At 42.6% G+C, this 21910-nt stretch overlaps 1 protein-coding gene across 1 annotated transcript in view; it reads left to right on the forward strand.

Moving 5' to 3' along the window:
- mpzl3 (myelin protein zero-like 3) overlaps positions 1–21910 on the forward strand; it is a 65514-nt gene that overhangs the window by 32889 nt on the left and 10715 nt on the right. The window contains exons 3-4 of the mRNA XM_070543814.1: positions 14022–14235; positions 20190–20346. Of these exons, the coding sequence (XP_070399915.1) occupies positions 14022–14235; positions 20190–20346 (371 nt within the window). The remainder of the gene's footprint in view (positions 1–14021; positions 14236–20189; positions 20347–21910) is intronic.

Here is a 21910-nt window from a genome sequence, read left to right on the forward strand (position 1 = left end):
GCAAAAAGTAACAAAACCATTTGAAAGCCGCTATTTGTGAATTCTCTGAAAGTTTCCATGGAGTGTGTGACAACTTATGTTTTCATTGACCCTATCGTCTAATCTCACAGCTGAAACAAGCATCCTTTATAATCTGTGCACAGGAAGCTTACCGATGCTGTAGTAAAACAAACGGTATAATAATTTATTATTAATAAAACCTTGTTGCAGCACTAAAGCATAAAAATGAGATTTTGCATTAAATATGCAAAATATTTACATATGAATTGTTTTAGAGCCCTTTTATTGGCAGAATCTGATATTAATTTAGTTCTTACAAAAAATGGGTCCCAACATGGTTTGTGTGGCGTTGCCATAGTGTGACGTCATAGGCACAGATCCCCTGTCCTCTTGTTTGGAAATGGAAATATGGTCACCCTACATTAAACAAACTGTCCACCCGGGCTTTTGCGCTGCACAGAGACGCTTCGCTGCCTACGACTTTGAACGTCAGTTGAGAGTCAGTCTCATGCAGACTAACCAATGAAGAGAGGGCCTCAAGTTAAGACCCTCTCCTCATTGGTCAGTCCACACGAGGTGGGTCAAAGGTTACTCTGGGCGGGTTACGTGTTGTCAGGCATTCAAGTATTGAGTATATTTACTGCATATTACAGTAAAATATTCTGTATGTGACCATATTATGGTGATCCTCGGGTCGTGATGATGGAGCCCTTGAATATTGTTGCCCAGGGTACAACAAATTGTTAATCTGGCCCTGGTTCCACCGTCACATTCCCGCAGAAACTGGTTGATCACACCGGGGCCAGACTACTAGCATGTGGTTTTACAACCACAATGTCCTCGGAAGCAAAAACGCTTTTAAAAGGGAGGGAGGAGTCCTAACTGTTGCTGCAGGCGTGTTGTGTGAGAGTGCAGTTATATACTGGTTAATATATTTTTGGGTTCAGTTGCTTTCATGTGGCCTAATGTGAGTCTATTTGGGATCATTGGAATGATCAGCAGCATTTCTTGATGTGACTTTATGGCAGTTGCCCAGGGCATCATCGCAAGGAGGATGGCATTCATTTACTTTTGTTTTATTTGGTATTTTTTCAGTCATTTTTGGAAATAGTGATCAATTTTGATTAATTCACAGCCTATGTTTAATTACATTTAAAATAAATGTTAACAGATGAGATCAAACAAAACAGATGAGAATTGCCCTTAAGCTGTTTAACTTGGACCAAGCATTTTAGGTCACAGATAGATGTAGCTTAGGGTCTCTGTCTATACACCTTATAAGACAATTTAGGTGATGGCATGTTGTTTTTCTGCTATTGAACTGTTTTCTAATAATGTTGTGTTAAATAAAGTGAAGGAAGGAGAGAAATAACGTTTCCCTAGCAGTTTTTAAAAATTTCCCAATGTAATCCGATTAATCGATTAATCGTGTCGAGACCCCATCCGATTAATCGATTATCCAAATAATCGTTTGTTGCAGCCCTACATGAAACTTCTATTGGTCAAGTAAGATTGAAACCACTTTAGAGCCGCTCCTCGGATACCAACACTATTTTCAAGTCGACTCAAGAGAATTCCATGGTTTACTGTATCATATTCTGCGGTCAGGTCCTGCTGCAGAGCTGGAGACCGCTGACGTCTGCTGCTGCTGCAGGCTCACGCTTCTACTAGAGACGGCGCAGGCGTCAAACTGCGATCTCTGGTTCTGCAGCCATCAGACACTTTAGCTTTTCCTGCATTTGGCAAATAAAGTCAACGGAAGTTTTAGCTACCATCCCGTTTACACACGCAGCTCTGTGGCTCATCTGAATTTCCTTCAGTGACACAGGGATGGTTATACCATTAGACAGCCGCTCCTTTTTGCTCGGTGCGCCGTTATTATCACGATGGAGAGAATACACAACGGAGAAGTTGAGAAACTAGGAGTTGTAAAAAAATGGCTGTGAGAATGAAGAGAGCAGGAGGTCTGAGTTATGCTATGGGGAAAATGAACGCCAATGTGGCGTAATGACATCATCAGTATGTAAATTAGCACGTGACGTCATCTGGCGACATCTAGCAGCTTTTGGGGGGTAACTTCAGCTACTTTCAGTCAAAAACAGTTGGCAATACTGCTTTTTACAATCATTAATATTTTTATGTGAAGACAGTACATGCATCTATAACCCAGTTTATCTGGCTTCTATAGCAACTAATTAAAAAACAAAATTTTCAATAGAACTGTATGTTCAAACACAGTAGATAAAAAAGTGTTATTTGTGAAAAACACCAAACTTGTACAACATGTATAGTAGCATTTTTAATAAAGCACGATGCATTCTCAAGGTTGCACAACAAAACATTATTATTAACACATGACCGTTCATTTCTGTTTATCCTCTGGTACTCTGTCTTTTAATCATTCCTGACGCGCTCCGCTCATCGTGTGCTGCGGTGATTTCACCTCACTGACGCAGCATCGAAAAGCGCTCGGTCAGGAGATCCTATTGATCTGCTCAAAAGTGACTGATGAGGTGAAAAAGTAAGAATCCAGGCAGCAGTTTTTCTGGAGAGTTTAAAGGAGATGCAGGAAGATGAGAGACAGACAGGAAAATAGTTAAATAAAAAGAAGAAAACAAAACAAAGTGTTGAAAAGTAAAATGTAGGTAGATTTATCTCCACTACATATACCTGAATAAAACAATAAGTTATACACATGTAATATTTATACATCTGATACAATTCAGATCACCTTCAAAACTCAGTCACACACCCAGGGCCACTTCAAGGCCTTTTGGGGGCCAAGGCAAAACGGAACACCCCCCAACCCTAACCCGTACATAATAGACATGCCACCATTACATTGTTAGCAGCAGAAATTAAATGTTACCATTTCCAATACAAATGCATGTTAATTAAATGCATTATATTTTCCTGGATATATTTATGTGTTATTTAGACTAAGATGAGTGTTAATAATACAAACCTAAAATGTTACTGAAATGTAGATCAATACTGAGTTAGGGTTATCACATTAATAACATATTTTGCTGCTATACATCTTCGCCTCCCCTCCCCCGTCACACTTGGTGTGGAGTGTGGTGCCTTGGTCTGCCTGAGTGTTCGTGGCTCCCGGGTCAGGGAGTTTAAGATTTTTAGCGTCTGCTTGATTAATCCCGGTGGCTGCCTGGTGGGATCTGGGTCCCTGGACTCTGTTGGGTCCCTGGCGGGGCTGGTCGCCCCCTGGGTCCTGGGTCGCTGGGTTCCAGGCTCGGCCGACTTGGAGGTGGGAGGCTGCGGGTGGGCCAGTGGGCTTGCCTGCTGATATCCCCCGGGACTCTGCCGGCTGCTGGTTGTGGCCCCCCCGGGGCAATCCTCTGCGCCTCTCGAGGGGGGCAGGGGCTTTTCTAGTCGCAGTCTCGCTGGGGTCCCTGCACTCTGGGGCAGCTCCTGGATCTCTGAGACTTGGAGCTCCCTCCATCTCCTACACATCTTTGGGGGACAGATCTGTGGCCCCTCACACTCTCTATTGGATGCTCCTATAGAGAAACCTTACATATACAAGCGCGTGTACGCACACAGGTGCTCACATGGTGCTCTCATAAGTATGGACTTGGGCACGTTCAACACATGTCGGCTGTGGTTGGCACTAAATGCACTGTGATTTATTATCGTGATTGTTCAGTAAAACAATGTTGATTTTATATTTCCTCATCAGGTTGACGCAGTGATAGCTTGCTCTTGTTGTATTGTTGTGTGTCGTTTTTCTTTTTCTCCTTCTGCAGGTCTAGAAGCAGACTCTTGTTCATCATTGATTCTTTATTCTTGTGGACATCCCCCCCTCCTTTCTCTTTCACCTCTGTCAAAAAAACATCAAAAATCTATAACAATAAAGTTTTAAGTATTAGGCGTGCCATTAAAAGCAGACGCTTTGATGCTCCACCTGAGAGTAAATCTGTAAGGCTTGTCACCAGCATTCAGACATTAATTCTTTTTGCTTCACAGCCAGACAGGACATGGTAAAAGAAAAAAAAGAAGAAAAAAAAACATTAATGGTTTATTTAAGTATTCATTTGCATTTATTACTTAATGGAAATTGCATTGTATGTTTTGATTGAAAAAGGCGTTGTGTTCAAGCTAATTTTATTGAGGCACGTTGATCGACAAAAGGACCTGTGACTCATTGACATTTGTTTATGTGGCCCTTTGAAACTTGTAGTGCACTTGCATTGTAGTGTATTTGCAGTGTCCCTGCTTTAAGATGTTGTGTTGTACTTGAAGACAGCCATCCTGCGGTTCTTGGTAATTGCATCTGAGCTGAAAGATTACATATGTGGTAGCTGTAGCTCCATGAGCACTCGTTTCCTCTAGGAGCACTCAAAGCTGAGTGGGGCTAATGTCCTGTGGCTTGTCGAGTGTCTGTTTGGTCATTAGGATGTCATGGCAGGTTTACAACGTCAGAAGATAAAATCCATTAGTATCCAGTTCTCTTTTCCTTTATTCTCCTTGGGTTTCTTGTTTATCTATGAGAGTGTCAGCTTGATAAACTGACTCACAAATAAAATGAAATCCAGAATATTTTAATGTTTTTTTTCTCTCTAAACCTTAACCCATTCACCAAATGTCGTTAGTGTTGCCCTTTGTTTACCCAGCTGTATATCATAGGGGGAAGAGCATGAATCAGCATGTGGAAACCTTTGTCAGAATACAAGGTCTGCACTGCTTCTATGATTTGCATCATTACCTCAGCTGAATGTGTAATAAAATACACAGGGAGTAATGCTAATTGGTTATTGACAATAAAAGTTTTGTCAGGCCAGTAGGAGACCAAATCTGTAATCTAGATTTTTACATAGCTGGTCCCAGTTCTTTGTGTTGTTGCAGATCTATGTGGCAGTGTGAGCATCCTGTCACTGTATCCCTGTTGATCATGTGCCCTGGCTACTTGGCCAAGGGGATGTCCCTTTGGCGGACTGGTCAGTGCACATGACTCTCACCCGGGAGTCTGGGGATGGAATCCCATTCGGACCCTTGCTTTGGGATTGCCTGGTACCCCATACTCCCGGATGATCAATCGAGATACAGTGACATTCACCCTGTCACACCTTGTTGTGAGTCTAAAAATGCCCTTGGGTCTGATGTTTACATCTAGATAGAGCAGACTTGATTCTATCTGGTATCTAACTGAGCTAATTGGTTTTATCTGTAACATGCAGCCAGAGCGACTGAGATTACAGACAGATGGCAGTAAAACCATAAACCTTATCAAGACCTGTGATTGCTTCTGCCTTTATGGCGCCTTTATTGAGCTTTCTAAATTTAGACTGTGTGTGTTCCTGTACGTACTACCTACTGAGGACCATCATGAGGTGCGGAGTGAGGACGTTTTTCTGGTCCTCACTTTTTTGAAAAGCTCACTACTTGGTTTTAGAGCTATGCTGTGAATTACGTGTTTAGTTTGAGGTTTCCATCCTAGTCCTGATAAGGATGGGAATTTCTTCTTGAACAGGCCAAGGTGTATGGTGTAAAACAGGAAGACATGTTTGCTTTTACCTGACAGTTTCAGTTTCTTCCTTAATGCCTTCTTCATGCCACTCAGTGCATATGTGCTTGTGAAGATGGCTTCAGAGAACAGACTGGAACCTCTTACACCACACACCCTTGCCCGTTCAAGAATACATTTCCATCCTTATTAGTTTAGCAAAGCATAAGGAACGTTATCCTTCTCTGACAAATAGTTATGAAATCAAGACTGGAGTAGAGCAGGGTACTGAAAACAAACATCGGTAAGAAATATATTTATTGGTGCTACATATTGGTACTTTTCCTATTATTGCTGGGTTTCACTTGACATTGAATCTACATCACCAAATGCACATGGTGGTCTGGAAGTAGCTGGTGCTGCACAAATCCCTATTTACTTTGGTTCTATGTGGTCTAGGCTTATTGCAATCACGCTAATCGGGACAAACTAGTTCTTCTATACCTGAATGTAGCGTGCCACAAAGGACTTAATAACAAAAATGTACTGAAAGAAGACTGCAGAAGGGGATTAGTAATCTATGGCTTAAAACAGGAGCAAAAATGGACAATGCTGGAGTTTACAAAGATTACTTTCTAACAGGTAACAGATTACTGGGTGTTTTCTTAAACTGTTCCTTAGAAACAGCCATAGAAATTACAGGGTAACAGTTTTAGACTGTTTTCACGTGTCCTCACTGCAAATAACTTTCATAGTGCTAATGTTATTAGCAGTTAGCTTAGTGTTGTAACGTGGCGTTTATACCTTGAAATCAAACGCACCAGAAATTTGGAATTAAAAGCATAAAAATTAGTTACAAATAGATCCTAGCACATACTGATCGCAAGCATTAGTGATAGCATTATTATCAAATCAAAGATACTTTATTAATCCTAGAGGGAAATTAGAGTTTCAGTACACACAATTCAGAGATCAGACATACATGGGCAAGACACATGACAAGAACTGGTGACTGTGGTCATTCGCAACCCTGAGTCGCGCTACCTTAATAGAGATAAGACAACACAACATAAGTGTCCACTAGGTGGGCTGGTGGGTGGGGACTATCCCCACTTCAGTTCCTGCAGCCATGATAGAAGCAGTGCATGTCACCTCAGTGTGGATAGTGGGAGGAGCATTGAGGGTTGGAGGGTTGCAGTGACCCTGGAACGTTTCTGCGGCCTTCCCACAGTCCCGCCCACGCTGGGAAAGGAGACAGACTTGAGTTGCCATAGCGACGGCACATTCCACATATCTTTGGGGGGTGGGGGGGTGGTTTCGTTGGAGCCTTGCTGGCTCAAGGGCACCAGATTCCGATTAGAAATTGTTTTGGGGCCAGACAGAGATCATTTCCTCTCTGTCTTAGTTTGTTGGTCCTCAACCTCTCAAAATCCCAATAATGGACATTAATCTATCCCAATCCGTGCTGATGCGTCCACTCTCTCCTTGATGGCATCCATCTTTTGTGCCAAAGAATGAATCTCCGCCAAAGTCCCAAGCTTACAATTCATCTCAACAATTATTTGAGTCTGTGAATTCACAGCGTGGTGCAAACCATCTCTGAGCTCCGGGATCAGGCCAAGGAGCCCCTTCTCCCGTTCTCATCATTGAAAAAATGTTATCAATCGCGTTGAGAGACCAACTGATGAGATCCATTTAAGTGAATTTCAGTTTCGAGTTTCCAGAAAAATGCAGAAGCAGCCGTGCACCCAGCACACACAGACAGACAACGGCCTTGAGGATAAGATATGGAGGAGAGGAGGGAAAAAAGCGTCTGCGCTGTCCAAGAGCCGGAAGAATAAGCAAAAACAAGACAATGGTCATTTAAAGCTTCTCCGATCACTAAAAGTTTAACCAACCTGAAATAAAACAGCTGTAGGCTTCCAGGTTTGTAAAAGGCTTTGTTTGGTTTGCAGTGTAATATGAGGAAGGCAGCACAAGGTAGTTTGTTGTTGATTGCTTCAGCACTGGATAAATCCTCCACAGTGTATGAAAATTAGGAATGTAGATTGACCGGTAAATCAAGAGCTTTGCCTTCCTCAGCTCTCTCCTTACCATGAAAGATTGGTACAATGCCCGCATCACTGCAGATGCAGCACCAATCCCCCTATCGATCTCATGTTCCATTTTTCCCTCACTCATGAACAAAATAAACTCCTCCAGTTGAGGCAGTACCTCATCCCTGACCTGGAGAAGGCATTCCACCCTTTTCCGATTTAAAACCATGGTCTCGGATTAAGAGGAGCTGATTTTCATCCCAGCCGCTTCACACGCTGCTGTGAACCGCTCCAGCGAAAACTGGACATCACTGTCCGATGAAGCCAACAGGACCACATCATCTGCAAAAAGCAGAGACCTAATCGTCAGGCCATCAAAACAGATCCCTGCAACACCCTGGTTGCACCTAGAAATCCTGTCGATCAAAGTTATGAACAGAATCAGTGATAAAGGGCAGCTTGGCAGACTCCAACTCTCACCGGAAACGAGCAAGACTTACTGCCAGCAATGCGAAACAAGCTCAGACAATGGTCATACAGCAACCTAACAGCCTGAAGATTGCCTGGCACCCCATACTCCCGTAGTACCTCCCACAAGGTATCCCGGGGAGGGCAGGTGAAGATATGTAGTAGCACAAGAAGTCCCAGGAGAGGAGAGGAGTCCAAGACCCCACCTGACATATACAGTCATACACAAACATAGTCACACACTCCCTCCCCCATGCTCACACATACACGTACAACCCAAGACTTACAAAATGAATGCTAGACACCCACTCATGCTCCCCATACACACCCTATTCACTCTGGTCCCGGTACTGCTGCACAAAGGGTACAGCCATCACCGGTTCCCAGAGTTCAACCCTTTCTGCTGGGGGTGATGATGAGCAGGCTCCCCCATTCAATGCCGAGCAAAGCAACCCACCACCCCAGACCCCAACCAGACGGCCAACTCCCCCTCCTAGCTTCCAGCCCGGGGAAGCCAAGCGACAACAGAGGTGTGCTAAGATCCCTAGTCTCCCTCCGTCTTCTCCAATACAGTGTTGATGCGTGTTGATGAGGTGTACTCCATGGCTGTGGTGAGCGGGCAGTGCAGGCATTGTCTGGCCTACACCAGCTGATGCCAACACACAACCCCACTTCACCTCACAGCTCTCTGTGTCTAAGTGCAGTTAAAATTGGAAGTGGGCACTGGCATTCGGGATGAGACTGAAAGATCCCTTTGCCAACTGCCATTGAGTGTGCTCACTCCCAAGGCCCTAAGTGTGTGTTTGCTTGGAATGTCGTTGGTGGAAGTGTTTAATGTGCAAATAAAATTGGGGCTGGCCATCACAGGAATGAGGAAACGGGATCCATACCCGCACCCCCTGACTTGTCCACCCTCCAAGGTCCTATGTGCATGTCTGTGTGATGATGTGAGGGAGCAGGAGAAGAAAAATGTATGGGGATGGGGAGTAATGGCCAGTTGGCCTAAGCCTTCCAGGGAGCCAGCTCCCCCACTGGCCCCAATAGGCACCTCTGTTCCCAAAATGCCACCAAGGGCATGGAGACCCCAGCACATCTCGCCAGGGCCCAAAGCAGCAACATCGCAGAGCCCCACGGAGTCCGGGGGCACCAACCCAGCCCCACCCTAGCAGAATATCTACTCCCATACCTGCATTTGCACAACTTCCAAAATATGTAAGACATCCTGGTAAGGTTGGGTCCTCCCCCTCCCCCATGATGGGACAGAATTGTTATTATTTCAGAGGAGCCAATAGGGAATCTATTAGGGATGAGCCAGATACTTGTTTCAGACGAGTATCCGGTACTGATAAAGCATTTTTGATGAATACAAGCATGAATCGAGTAAAACTCGTAAATATCTGTAATCGTGCTAAAGGAAAATCCTCATTGGGTAACTGACTGTCTTCACGCTCTGTGATTGGCCAGTCACATAGAGCACCCGCCCCTCCCTACACACAAAACTCTGCAGCTGGGAGCTCACTCCGTCCAGCCCATCCACGCACACGCACACAGACAGAAACGGATCTCTCTGTGCTTGCTTCACTGTTGCTCACGTTTCTTAAGAACTCCCTAGGTTTTCTTCAGCTCGCCCCTTTTTCGATTGAATATTTAAAGTTACTTTTTTCGTAACGTACATGGTACATTTGACAAGACAGCTGAAAACGGCTCGTGCTGCATCGGTCACTGTCTCCGCTCCGCTCTGCTCAGGTCAGGTTTTTTTTTACTCTCTCTCTCTCTCACACACACACACACACACACACACACACACACACACACACACACACACACACACACACACACACACACACACACACACACCTTAATCAACATTGTTTTGTTTAACTGTGTGTGGGAGAAATGCCAAGAACGTTAAGAAAAAAAATCAGTTTAATCAAATAAAAACAAAGTTTTCTGGTTCTAGTATTTCATATTTCCTAGTTCCTACTACATGAGTTCAGATGTATTAAATCATGCACTTAAATAATAATGTTCTGATTTTATTGAAAAACTTGTTCTGTAATAGTTCCTTTACTATTATGATAAAAAAAAAATTACACTAAATTCTGAGGCTGCTCTTTAAATAGTTTTCAAATAAACAATACACATATCAACTTCTGATCAATCCATATCAATTTCACACTTAATGTATTGATGTAAACCACACCCACTTCTGGGTAATGCCACGCCCACTCCGAGTACAGATACAGATTATTTAGATGGTTGAACGGATACAGACTCCATAAGACACAGGTGGTGGCCTCAACTATCGCCTGGATTAAAGACTACGTGACAAACAGACCACTGTTTGTGAGGCTGAAGAACTGCACATCTAACCAGGCGATCAGTAACATTGGAGCACCACAGAGAACTGTACTCTCACCATTCCTTTTCACCCTGTACACCTCAGACTTCCAGTACAAATCAGAGACCTGTCATCTACAGAAATACTCAGATGACTCTGCAGTTGTCGGGTGTATCAGAGATGTATAGGAAGCTGAGTACAGAGAGCTGGTGGAGCACTTTGTGGCATGGTGTGGAAACAATCATCTGACCTTGAACGTGAACAAAACAAAGGAGATGATTTTAGACTTCAGAAGCAACAGGGTGGAGTCAAACACTGTTTCCATCATGGGAGAAGAAGTGGAGGTGGTTGAGGAAAACAAATACCTTGGAGTTCACCTGGACAACAGACGGGACTGGAGAAAGAACAGCAAAGCCGTTTACAAGAAGGGACACCGCAGACTGCACTTCTTGAGGATGCTTAGGTCCTTCAATTTCTGTAGCAAGATGCTGCAGATCTTCTACAAGTCTGTTGTTGAGTGTGTAATCTCTTCAGCCATCGTCTGCTGGGGTAGTAGCATCAGAAGCAGGGAGCTGAAAAGGCTCAACAGCCTAATAAAAAAGGCTGGTTCTGTTCTGGGGACGACTGTGGAACCACTGGAGGAGATAATGCAAAGAAGGATTCTCCAGAGAATCAAGAAAATTATGGACAACCCTGAGCATTCTCTTCACAAGACTGTCCGACAACAGAAGAGTGTCTTCAGTCAGAGGCTTCTTCAGTTTCACTGCAACACTGACCGCTACTGGAGATCCTTCCTGCCAACAGCCATTGTAATATACAATAAGTCTTTGATGACTTGATTATTATTATTATTCTGAGCTACTACAGCAATCAATTTCCCTCTGGGATTAATAAAGTATTTTTAAATTGAATTGAATTGAATAGTGGTGTACTCGCTCATCTCTAGAATCTATCAATATATATGTCTGTGTTTTACTCTACCCACAGGGCTTTTACATATACTTAAAAAGCTAAAGCAGTGTATTTTTCTTGTTTCTTGTGTGTTCAGGAATGAAAACAAGCATTTTCACCATTTTTAAGTTTTTCCAAAAGGACATAAAACACTCCTCTGGCCATCTGTTGTACCACAGGGTTTCCCTTACATAGGCATAGCCCACCGCCACGCCTACAAGAGCCCAAGTTTATTTATTTATATTTTTTGTTGGCGCAGTTTCCCGAAGAAGCAGCAGGATCTACTATGTTGTCGCTTGTGATCACAGCCGGCGGGCAGCAAGGAAGAGCAGGCAGGGCAAGGTGAAGTTACAGCATAAGTTACTGAGTTTAAAATTAGAAAGGTAGCAGTGGATATATTGCTTTTTGGTCTACATGTTTCAATAGCATTAAGATAAACGAGTGTTAACGATCTTGACAGGGTTTCCTCCAGTGCTTATTAGGCCATATTTTCCTCCCCCCACCAGGCTAAGCATCACTTATTCATGTAAAATGTATTTATTTTTTCATGTCTGACTTTAACCGCATCTAATACTGTATTACGGCGTGAGCGCAACAGCGATAACTTAAGATCGATGTGTGAGCAGCGTGAGAGGTCGGGTGTTTTCATCTGAACCCTTAAAACCTCTAGCAGGCTACGCTGCACTAGTGATGTGCTAGCGTGCGGCGCTAACAACTTAGCGACGTGACATGTCTCGGAGAAAGCGTAAAAACACGTTGGACGCTTCTTCTGAAGCAGGAAAATAACACCTCTTCTTTAGCAGAGCACGACGTCGCCCCGGCTCATTCACAGCCGAGCCGGACTGAGCTCGATAACATTGACCCAGCACAGCCACTGGGTCGTTGGAGCTGCCCGTGACTGCCTGATGGAAAACCAGCGGGTTTCATCAGACTCGTAGTTTCTTGTTTTTGCTGGGGACCCCCTGTATTTTACCGCTCCCTCCTGCAGTCTTCCCCTATTAAAATTTAAAATGATTCTGTAAATTCCGTGTATCAATAGTAGGGTTGTCACGGTAACCGGTATAGCGGTAAACCCCGGTAAAAAAGTTGACAATAAAAATAACCGTCCAGTTTTTAAAAAACTATATTATCTCGGTGGGTTTACCGTGGCCGCGGTTTCGGCGCGATGACCCTTACCAGCCACCGTCGCTTCAGCTGAAGTTCCAGCGGTGCGCACACGCACTTTTTAATTTGCAACGGCACCAAAACTTTGAAGCTGAAATAATGGCCGAAGGAGGAGACGGCAGCGCCCAGGACATCCAACAGCCCTCAAAGAAGACTAAATCGGAAGTATGGGCATATTTTGGATTTCTGAAAAATGCTGAGGGACAGTTAATAGAAGACTGCTATCCCGTTTGCAGAACGTGCAGGAAACAAGTGTCTGCAAAAGGCAGCAACACTTCGAATCGAATGGCACATCTGCGTGACCATCACCCACGTCTCTAGAGCCAGTGCAAGGTAAGTTAACATTAGCGTTTTAGCTTAAATGCATGACGTGAGGACTTTTGGTTGAGGGAGAATGCAACAAGTCACTATATACTGCAGCCGCAGCGTCCTCTGCCAGCATTTAAACCGTGTCACGGACACCCTGTTGCTGGATGAAGCATCTTATTTGTTGATGATGAAGAGAAATATACAATTAGTTCCTTGTCATTGATTTGTTTACTTATTCGATGCCATTTATACTTGAACATTTGGATTTGATTACATAGTGTAGTAGTTATTTTAGTAATTTGTTTAAAGTGGCTATTTGTTTTAAATACATATTTTTTAAGGTTGACTTGTACAGTGCTCAAGTCAAGTGTGGACTGGAGTTTTAGATTTTCATTTTGATAATGAAGAAAACAAGTATATGAGAAAACAAGTGGTGTTTCTTTGATTTGTTTACATATTGTTTATGTTTTGAATGTTTGGATTTGTATAATTTAAACCTGCACTGACTACTGTAACATGTTCCAGAAAAATAAGCTATTTGTTCCTTTACTTGTGAAAAGTTGCACTTTTGCTAAGGCTTTGTGTTATTTTAGGTTTAATAAACACTGTTAAACCTTTTCAGAACTATTTCAGTTTGTGTAGAACAGGACTATCAATGCTTTCTGAACATATGCAACACCGTTTAAAAATACCGCGATAATACCGAAAACCGTGATAATTTTGGTCACAATAACCGTGAGGTTAAATTTTCATACCGTGACAACCCTAATCAATAGAAAAAATCTCTGCCTCTGCCAGCTGCAGTAAATGTTGTCTCCAAATAATAAATAAGAGGTGCATTCATCTGTGGATCTCCTTTGATCCGCATTAGTGATATTCTCAGCACCAGAACAGTGAAGCAAAGAAAGATTCCTGAGTTTGTTAGTAATTTTATTTATTAGGTGCATCTGACCTGTGCTATTTTTCTCTGAAATGAGATCAAATCAGTGCTTCTATGGGTTGTCTCCAATCTGCACTGGAAATTTGTACTTTATTTAGAGACGTGTCATAATCCCCCGCCACAGCTGGAAAAATTCCTAGGGGAAACACTGTACCATATGTTACATCCTTATGTGATTGCTCTTGCGCTGACCTCTGAAACTCATTATGCATTCATACATTTTCAGGCATTTTTGTGCCACATGGTAAAAATTGACTTTTTTTCTTTTTTTCTCCCTGCATATGTTGACAAACATGGATTGGACATAATCCATTTGACCACACCTGCTGTCTTTTCTTTTTACCTTCCCAGTTTTTCCACTTCTCCTCCCAAGTTTTCCCCCCGAAGGACCCTCAGTTTGCTGGTCGTGTTCGCTGGCAGGGACGCCCGGCCCATGGAGATGTCTCCATCTCTCTGATAAATGCTACCCTAAATGACAATGGGACCTACACCTGCTCGGTCAGAAACCCTCCTGATGTGCACGGGTCTACAAATTCACACATTGTGCTCACCGTCACCCCAAAAGGTAAGATGCTTCATAACGACATGTTTGAGGTTTTTGATCCTTAAATGTCTGTCTCTCTTTTGGCATTCCAGTGATTTAAAGGTGTGGTTGACTGAAAAACCATGTTTAATGATTACTTCTGAATATAATTGGTAATTTTGATTTTTTTATGCAGACTGAACATGAAAACAGTCTCCTACGCCTAGGAATGGGTACTGTCTTTGGTACATTTTAAGGCACCAGTACTTTTTATGGTACTGACTAAGGACCGATAAACGTGATATGAAACTGTGCCTTGTTTCAGTACCTCATTTCCCAAGATAGACTTCAGCACATCCACAAGACGTCATCAGTCGCTGCAGGCCAGCTGTAAACAGAGCGAACAGCATGGTAGAAAGAACGCGCTCTAAAGTTTGGGTTCACTTCACTATCTGCAATGGGTGACTGGATGACGATGACAACATTAACAATGATCAAAGTGACTTATTGTCTTAATCTGCTCTAGCAGGTAAACAAACTGTTTAAGATAACATTATCTTGATAGGGAGCCTAAGTCACGCCCATCTACTTCCAGACAACGGGTCCCCGGAAGAACAAAAAAATAAATGCAAGTCAACGGGGCTAAAAACTTTATTTTCTAATTCTGCTTGTTTTGTGCCATCAATTTCACATATGATGTCCGTGAATTTTAAAGACACATTTTGATACCAACAAAGCACTTTTTTCAAATGAGAGAAACGTTATTTTAGGTTTTGTGTGAAGTAATTAGAAAATAGCGTTTTAGCCCCGTTGACTTGCATTCATTTTTTCGTTCTTCCGCGGACCCACGAGCTGACCGGAAAGGGAGGAGACTTAGTTCCCCCTATACTTGATCTTCCATTGCTATCAGCTAATGGCGCATTTGCTTCCTCCTTGGAACTTGAAAATTCTGACTTCCGAGTGAAAAATTAACAGTTTGAAGATGAATGGCAAAATAAAGGAAGATATACAGTAAATTTAGTTCACAGCAAAGTTTTTTGCTTGAGCTTAATTTGCAAGTTTTAATAATAGAAAGACCTACCCATCAGTTTGTCCAGAGGGGAAAGAAGAGGAAAAGTAGATGGAGCTGGGTTTCAGTCTGTGAAACACAATATTAAAAATCAGACAGTTGTATTGAACCTTGTTTTAGTTTCTTTTTTCTTTTTTAATACATGGTCTCATCATCATAGTCATTCCAGAGGGCGTAGAAGAAGAATAGGTGAGCACGGAGGTGGGTTTGAATTTTTGTATCATTTAAGCAATTTTTACAAAACAATGCCGTCAATTTGCTGCAACATCGTGGTGGTGGCATGAAGAGCCTTAGGTCGTTTGTAAGTGGTTAGATTGTGGTGGTAATGTGGCGCAATCATGTCCTTTTAATAAAAGATGAGGCGATGGTGGCATAAAGGGGTATGGGAGTATGGGGTATGGTTATAAAATATGGTTATATATATATTGAGAAAATTATATATATATTTAATAAAAAAAGAGAATTAATTCATTATTACAAACCCAAAGTATTAATTATTGGTATTGTTAAGTACTGGCATCGATTCTTAGGTACCGGGAATTGGTATAGAACCGATTCAGATGTGAAAGGTACCCATCGTTACTTACACATATCTCCTGCATTAGCTTCTGATAAAAACAGACGGTGAAACTACGATTAGAAAAGTCGACAGATCTACGTCACACTGTCACTTAACATTGATGGACTCACCCGTCTGGACTCACGACGTGGAATGCTCTTGTCGGTTTAGCGTCCAGGAAACAGCAGAGAATCTCTCAGTTGGTAGAAGCATTAGTAACTCCACTACACAGCAGAACTCCTCCAGGTTTGTTTTATTTGAGGAGAGAAACACATCAATGCTGCAGAGCAGAGTCAGTGGTAGAGTTGCGTTGCTGCTAGCCAATCAGAGGAGAGATGTCCAAATATCAGGAAATAATACTCCAAATCCTGTCACCTAAAGCTACCTTTTCCTCCAGCTGAATTCTCCATGCTGAAACAGGTGCTTCTGGGCTTTTCTTCCCCTAGCATGACTTAAGGCTAGTTTGTACTGATGCAGATAAAGAAGTATAGAGACACACAACACAATTATCTGTCGCTGCAAGAGCTTTAAGTCTGATGGAAAAAATGCTAACACACCCATGATTGAAGGAGTACAAGATACTTAACAAACGTATTCTTGTCAAGAAATTACGTTTCCCGGTGGTGAGTGTATAGAGAAGAGGAAGACAAATTTGTCCATGTGGAAAAGTGTCTGGCAATACATAAACACAATATAATCACACTAGAGACGTGACTTCATTGATGGCAGGACACCCCAGAAAAGCTCCACGCCCTCTACTGCCCTGGTGGAGAAATGTTTTACAACATTGACATACCAGTGAAGAAGTATATAAGGAAAGATCTCTATGAATATGTGTGTGTGAGCGCAAACTTGCTGACAGGAAAGTATAAACTAGGCACAAGGCATGCTTCCCTACTAAAGACCTCTGCAACTGTAGTGATTAAATGAGTGTTCAGCACTTTTAACAATAGCCTTAAGGTGTGATTCGTAAGTTTGAATTGTTTAAATAAATGTAAAAATCATTACATTTGAACATCTGACCCTGTTCCATGAGAAAAATAGATAACCTTTGATATTTTATTTTTCTTGAAGTCGGAAAAGGATAGAATGCCTACTACTTCTTCTTAAGGTGATTGACTCTGGGACGAGGTCCTGTCCCAAGTGGAGGAGTATAAGTATCTCGGGGTCTTGTACATGAGTGAGGGAAAACTGGAGCGTGAGATCGATAGGCGGATTGGTGCTGCATCTGCAGCGATGCGGGTATTGTAGCGGACTGTCGTGGTGAAGAGAGAGCTGAGCTGGAAGGCAAAGCTCTCAATTTACCAGTCAATCTACGTTCCTACCCTCACCTGTGGTCATGAGCTTTGGGTAGTGACCGAAAGAATGAGATCACAGACACAAGCGGCTGACATGAGTTTTCTCCACAGGGTAGCTGGGCTCTCCCTTAGGGTGAGAAGCTCGGTCATCCGATAGAAGCTTGGAGTAGACCTGCTGCTCCTCCACATCGAGAGCAGCCAGTTGAGGTGTGTCTGGCATCTGATTAGGATGCCTCCCTGAGGTTTTCCGGGTGTGTCCAACCAAGAGGAAACCTAAAGGAAGCCCCAGGACCTTCTGGAGGGACTTTGTCTCTCGGCTGGGCAGGGAACGCCATAAGATTCCCCCGGAAGAGCTGGCCCAAGTGGGAGAGGGAAGTCTGGGCCCCTTGAAGTCTCTTTCAGGAGTATTTCTCTTATCCGATGGCACCATCTAGTGGCTGACAAGCATGTCACACAAATATTTTCCCCTTTTGTCTTTTTAAGATGGCGACTTCACGTTTCTTGTGTATTTATGTCATTCTGTAGCCGACAAACAGCTAAAACACATTGTTTTACAAGTATTATTCTCATGTCATGTTGTGTTCTCATATATTTATATGTTAGAGACTTACCGTATTGACCTGAATATAGGACGACCCTGATTATAAGATGGCCCTCCTCTCCAAGACTAATCTTCAGGAAAAAGCAAAAAAATCCTTTTAAATAAACAACTTTTATTGAAAATTTGAGAACAAATACTTAGTAAAAATACCATTTTAATGTAACCTATCAGAACTTTGCTGACATGTGAAATCAAAAGTCAATTGAGGCTTTTATTCAGATGCCCTCTGCCTCGCTGTACTCGCTCATGCTGCTGCGGTCCCGGTGCACCATCAGATTGCTACACCTGCAGACTCCTCCCAGAACGTCATCCTCACTGCCATCCAAAGCATCCATGCATGCAATGTTTGACGCCTCTGCTGAACTGACCACCGTCATCTTAAAACTCACATAACTCTGCCTTATAGCTTGTTAACTCGCCCCGCATTCAGTCCACTCTACTCTGGACCTCCATTTTTTCTCTTGTTGAGAACACACAGCCTGGCGCCCTCTGCTGTTGCAGGCGTGTAGTGACCCCAGACAAATATCATGAAAACAATGGACAGACAAGGAACACAAAACTGGGAGGGTTTAAATACATGAGGAGCTGGGATCTACAGTGATTGAGACGAGAGGCAGGTGGGAGCAATCAGGAGAGTCACAGGACTGAACAGAGTGGGGAGACAGGACAGGTTGTGGCACAGATAGGTGGAAGGAAATTAATGAATGAATTTTATCATTCTCCTAAGTCCATTTCCCGCCCTCCCCCAATTCAATCAATGCTATAAAGTACAGAAATGTAAATTTACTTACTGATAAAAAGAAGCAGAAACTGCTTTGATGGTGTGTTAGTAACCACACCTTGCCCTCTTTGTCCAACTAGTTCCATGATTAACATCCAAACACACAGACACAGAAAAAACTGAAGTTCAGAGAGTCGAAATGGCAGAACATCTATCAACGCGAGGCTGAGGCCTTTCTCCGGAGCTAGCTCTGAAGTCACGTGGATGCTTGTTAATTATTCAGATTTTTAGCCATCAAATTCCACTTTAACAGAAGAGTTGTCATTATTGTTAACTAGATTTATTAAACCTAAAATGTTTTTTGAGCCAGGCTGTAAACATTTATTTCTACAGTGAAATGGGCATTTTTAACATGGGAGTCGATGAGGGTTTGCTCACTTCTTCTGCAAGCCCCTAGTGGATGAGTGTGGAACTGCACTTTTTGCCGCTGCCATGTTGGCTTCAAATTTGTTGCAGAATTATGGGGAGATGGTCATCACACATTAAGTGTCCGGCCAGTTTCTTCTGCCAGGAATCATGTGTGCTTCTCCATACAAAAACAGTCTCTAATTTACCTCCCCCCCATGTGCTGGAAGCTACAAGGTCTACTCCAGACTAGACTGTACTTTAAAAAAATATTTTTTTATTCTGTTTCAAAAGAATTATTATTTTCACTCTACAAGTTGATTACAATCATGTTCTGTTTTATCTACAATGAATGTTTTGTCTAAAGTGATTTTATAATGCCTTGACTGCTTCACAGTAATGAATGGATCAACTTAAACGTTTAATATTTGATTCCTTATTTCAGATCTTAAATACTCCAAATTAGTCTACTAATGAATAGATTATTTGATTTCTCCTGTACAAGGCATATAGGCCAGTCCTTCTCTTCAGGTTGAGAAATGGGTTTTAAGAAAGCCATTCCATGAGCTTAATGTTAATCTGTTTTAACCAATCAGAAACAATTCCTAATGTATGTATGTATGGGTCATTGTCCAATCAGAAATCCCCAACTTTTATCTGTCTGCAACAGTACCACAGTATGATGCTGCCTCCACTACGGTGGTTCTCAGGTCCGAAAGCCTCACACTTAATTGTGGCCAGAAAAACCTTTCAATGTTGGTCTCATCCAACCACAACATTTTCTACAGAGGGCATGTGGCGTGTTCACATGGGAAGCAGCATATTTTAGTTGATGTTGAAGGAATCTGTTGGAGCAAGAGCTTCTTTACTCTCTCTTCTGCTCTTTTGTGAAGATGCTTTCTCTGTGGACAGAGACACTGGTGTTCCAGGAGGTTCCATTTCATGTTTCTGTGCATCCCAGCCAGTTTCCTTTTATCAGAGGGTGAAGACTCTGGTCACTTATGAAGAGTTTTAAAGTCTTGGTTTTATCAAGTTAAAAAGTATCATGATGTATAATTTTCACCCTGACAGAAAGAAAATCCACTGTTCACTTAAACATTTGACATCAATTGTTTTAAAATTCATTGAAGTTGTATAATTATCCTAAATACCTGAATATGAGGCTCCTGTCTAAGATGAAGGGATGACAGCAGCTGCACCTTTTGACGCTTTAGCAGAGATTCTCCACAGTGATGTGTGTACAGCTGCTGTATGACTATATGTGTGAACAATATCTCTGATGAACACATTCTGTGTATCTGATGTTGTCATGGGCACCATGTTAGCATTCTGACTTTCCTCAGTGCGGGGCATTCACTTCACTGATGTTGCTGTTCTCCTCGCCTTCGTCCTCCTCCCCTCCGGTGTCATCACTCTCCTTCTGATTGGACGGATACTCTGTCCCAGGAAGGAACGCAGCCAATCAAAGGCCTACAGATCTCCCATCGAGCTCATTGAGAGGTGAGTGTATTGATCCCGCCGGCCACTGCTGTGGCTCCCCCGAGGATAACGGTCACGTCAGGTTTGACGGTTAAAGACTCTGCATCTGGATTGATAATTTGATGAAGGTTAAACAAGATTTAAAGTTTTAGGTGAAGATTTGACTTCAGGGAGGAGAAACATGGTGTGAGTCAAGACAGGTTGATCAACAGGTTAGATCCAACACGCTGTTCCCTAGGGTGAGATGTCCCACATGAGCGTTTTTCTGCTTTGACAGGAGCCCCACATGAACAAAAAGGTTAAAGGAGTGCCTGCTTGTTATAGTCAGCATAGCTGAAACACTGTGTGGGATTTTTTAGGTTTCTGTTTTCTTTTATTATTATCTTTAAGAATTTTGTGATTAAAATAACATTGATTTTACAGACTACAAATTTTAACCCTCTGGAGTCGGTGGTATAAATAGCTGTTTTGATAAGTTTTAGTGTTCACCTTTATAAATCCTTTACCTGAAAGTAAACATAAAATCAAATTCAGAGTAGAAAACATGACACTTATTGCAGTGAAAACCAAACATTTGTAACGAACCATGTTCAGAACTCAGAATAAAACTATAAAGTGTGAGTAAAACACAAAACATGTCAAATGTAGCAAACAACTGTTGAATGCAAGTTTTTGGCATAAAATGGAATGCATGTCTCAGGTGTTTTTCATGTAAAATTGCTGTTAAGCTGAAAATGGAGTTCCACACACTCTGTCTACCTCTGCTACTTCCAAAAATTTTCAGCAGAAGACGGGCTTTGACTAGCAAGCCACAAAATTATATACATACATTTACATTATATACACATATTTATATTTACATTAAATCAATCAAATCAAAGATACTTTATTAATCCCAGAGGGAAATTAGAGTTTCAGTACACACAATTCAGAGATCAGACATACATGGGCAAGACACATGACAAGAATTGGTGACTGTGGTCATAGTAGCGCTACCTTAATAGAGATAAGAGGATTACATGAGGATTGGTTCAGGTGGAGGGGAAAAAAGGCACTTCAGAGTTACCCTCCCACCAGGAGGGCAGCTTTGCTCTGCAAAAAAACACCTCAGACAGATATGCAACAGACAACACAACATTACATGAGACTCCAATAGGAAGGCGGGGCGGGGTGGGGGTGGGTGGGGGGCTGGGACCCTGTTTCCCCCAGCGAGAGCAGCCATCTAGGGCGCTCATCTACTGTACAGTCACAGGTGGGAGGGCGATCTTGGGAGAAGCGAAGAGCACCTTGACTCCTCCAGCTGATGACCTCGCCAGGCTAAAGTCCGCCAATCCGAAGGCGGGGGGGTGAAGCCAGTGCATGTCCAGGCCCGTCTGAAGTTTGCCAGAGAGCACATGGATGATACAGCAGAGGATTGGGAGAATGTCATGTGGTCAGATGAATCCAAAGTAGAACTTTTTGGTATAAACTCAACTCGTCGTGCTTGGAGGAAGAAGAATACTGAGTTGCATCCCAAGAACACCATTCCTACTGTGAAGCATGGGGGTGGGAACATTATGCTTTGGGGCTGTTTTTCTGCTAAGGG

The sequence above is a fragment of the Nothobranchius furzeri genome, chromosome 13 (genome assembly GCF_043380555.1).
Source record: "Nothobranchius furzeri strain GRZ-AD chromosome 13, NfurGRZ-RIMD1, whole genome shotgun sequence".
NCBI lineage: Eukaryota > Metazoa > Chordata > Actinopteri > Cyprinodontiformes > Nothobranchiidae > Nothobranchius > Nothobranchius furzeri.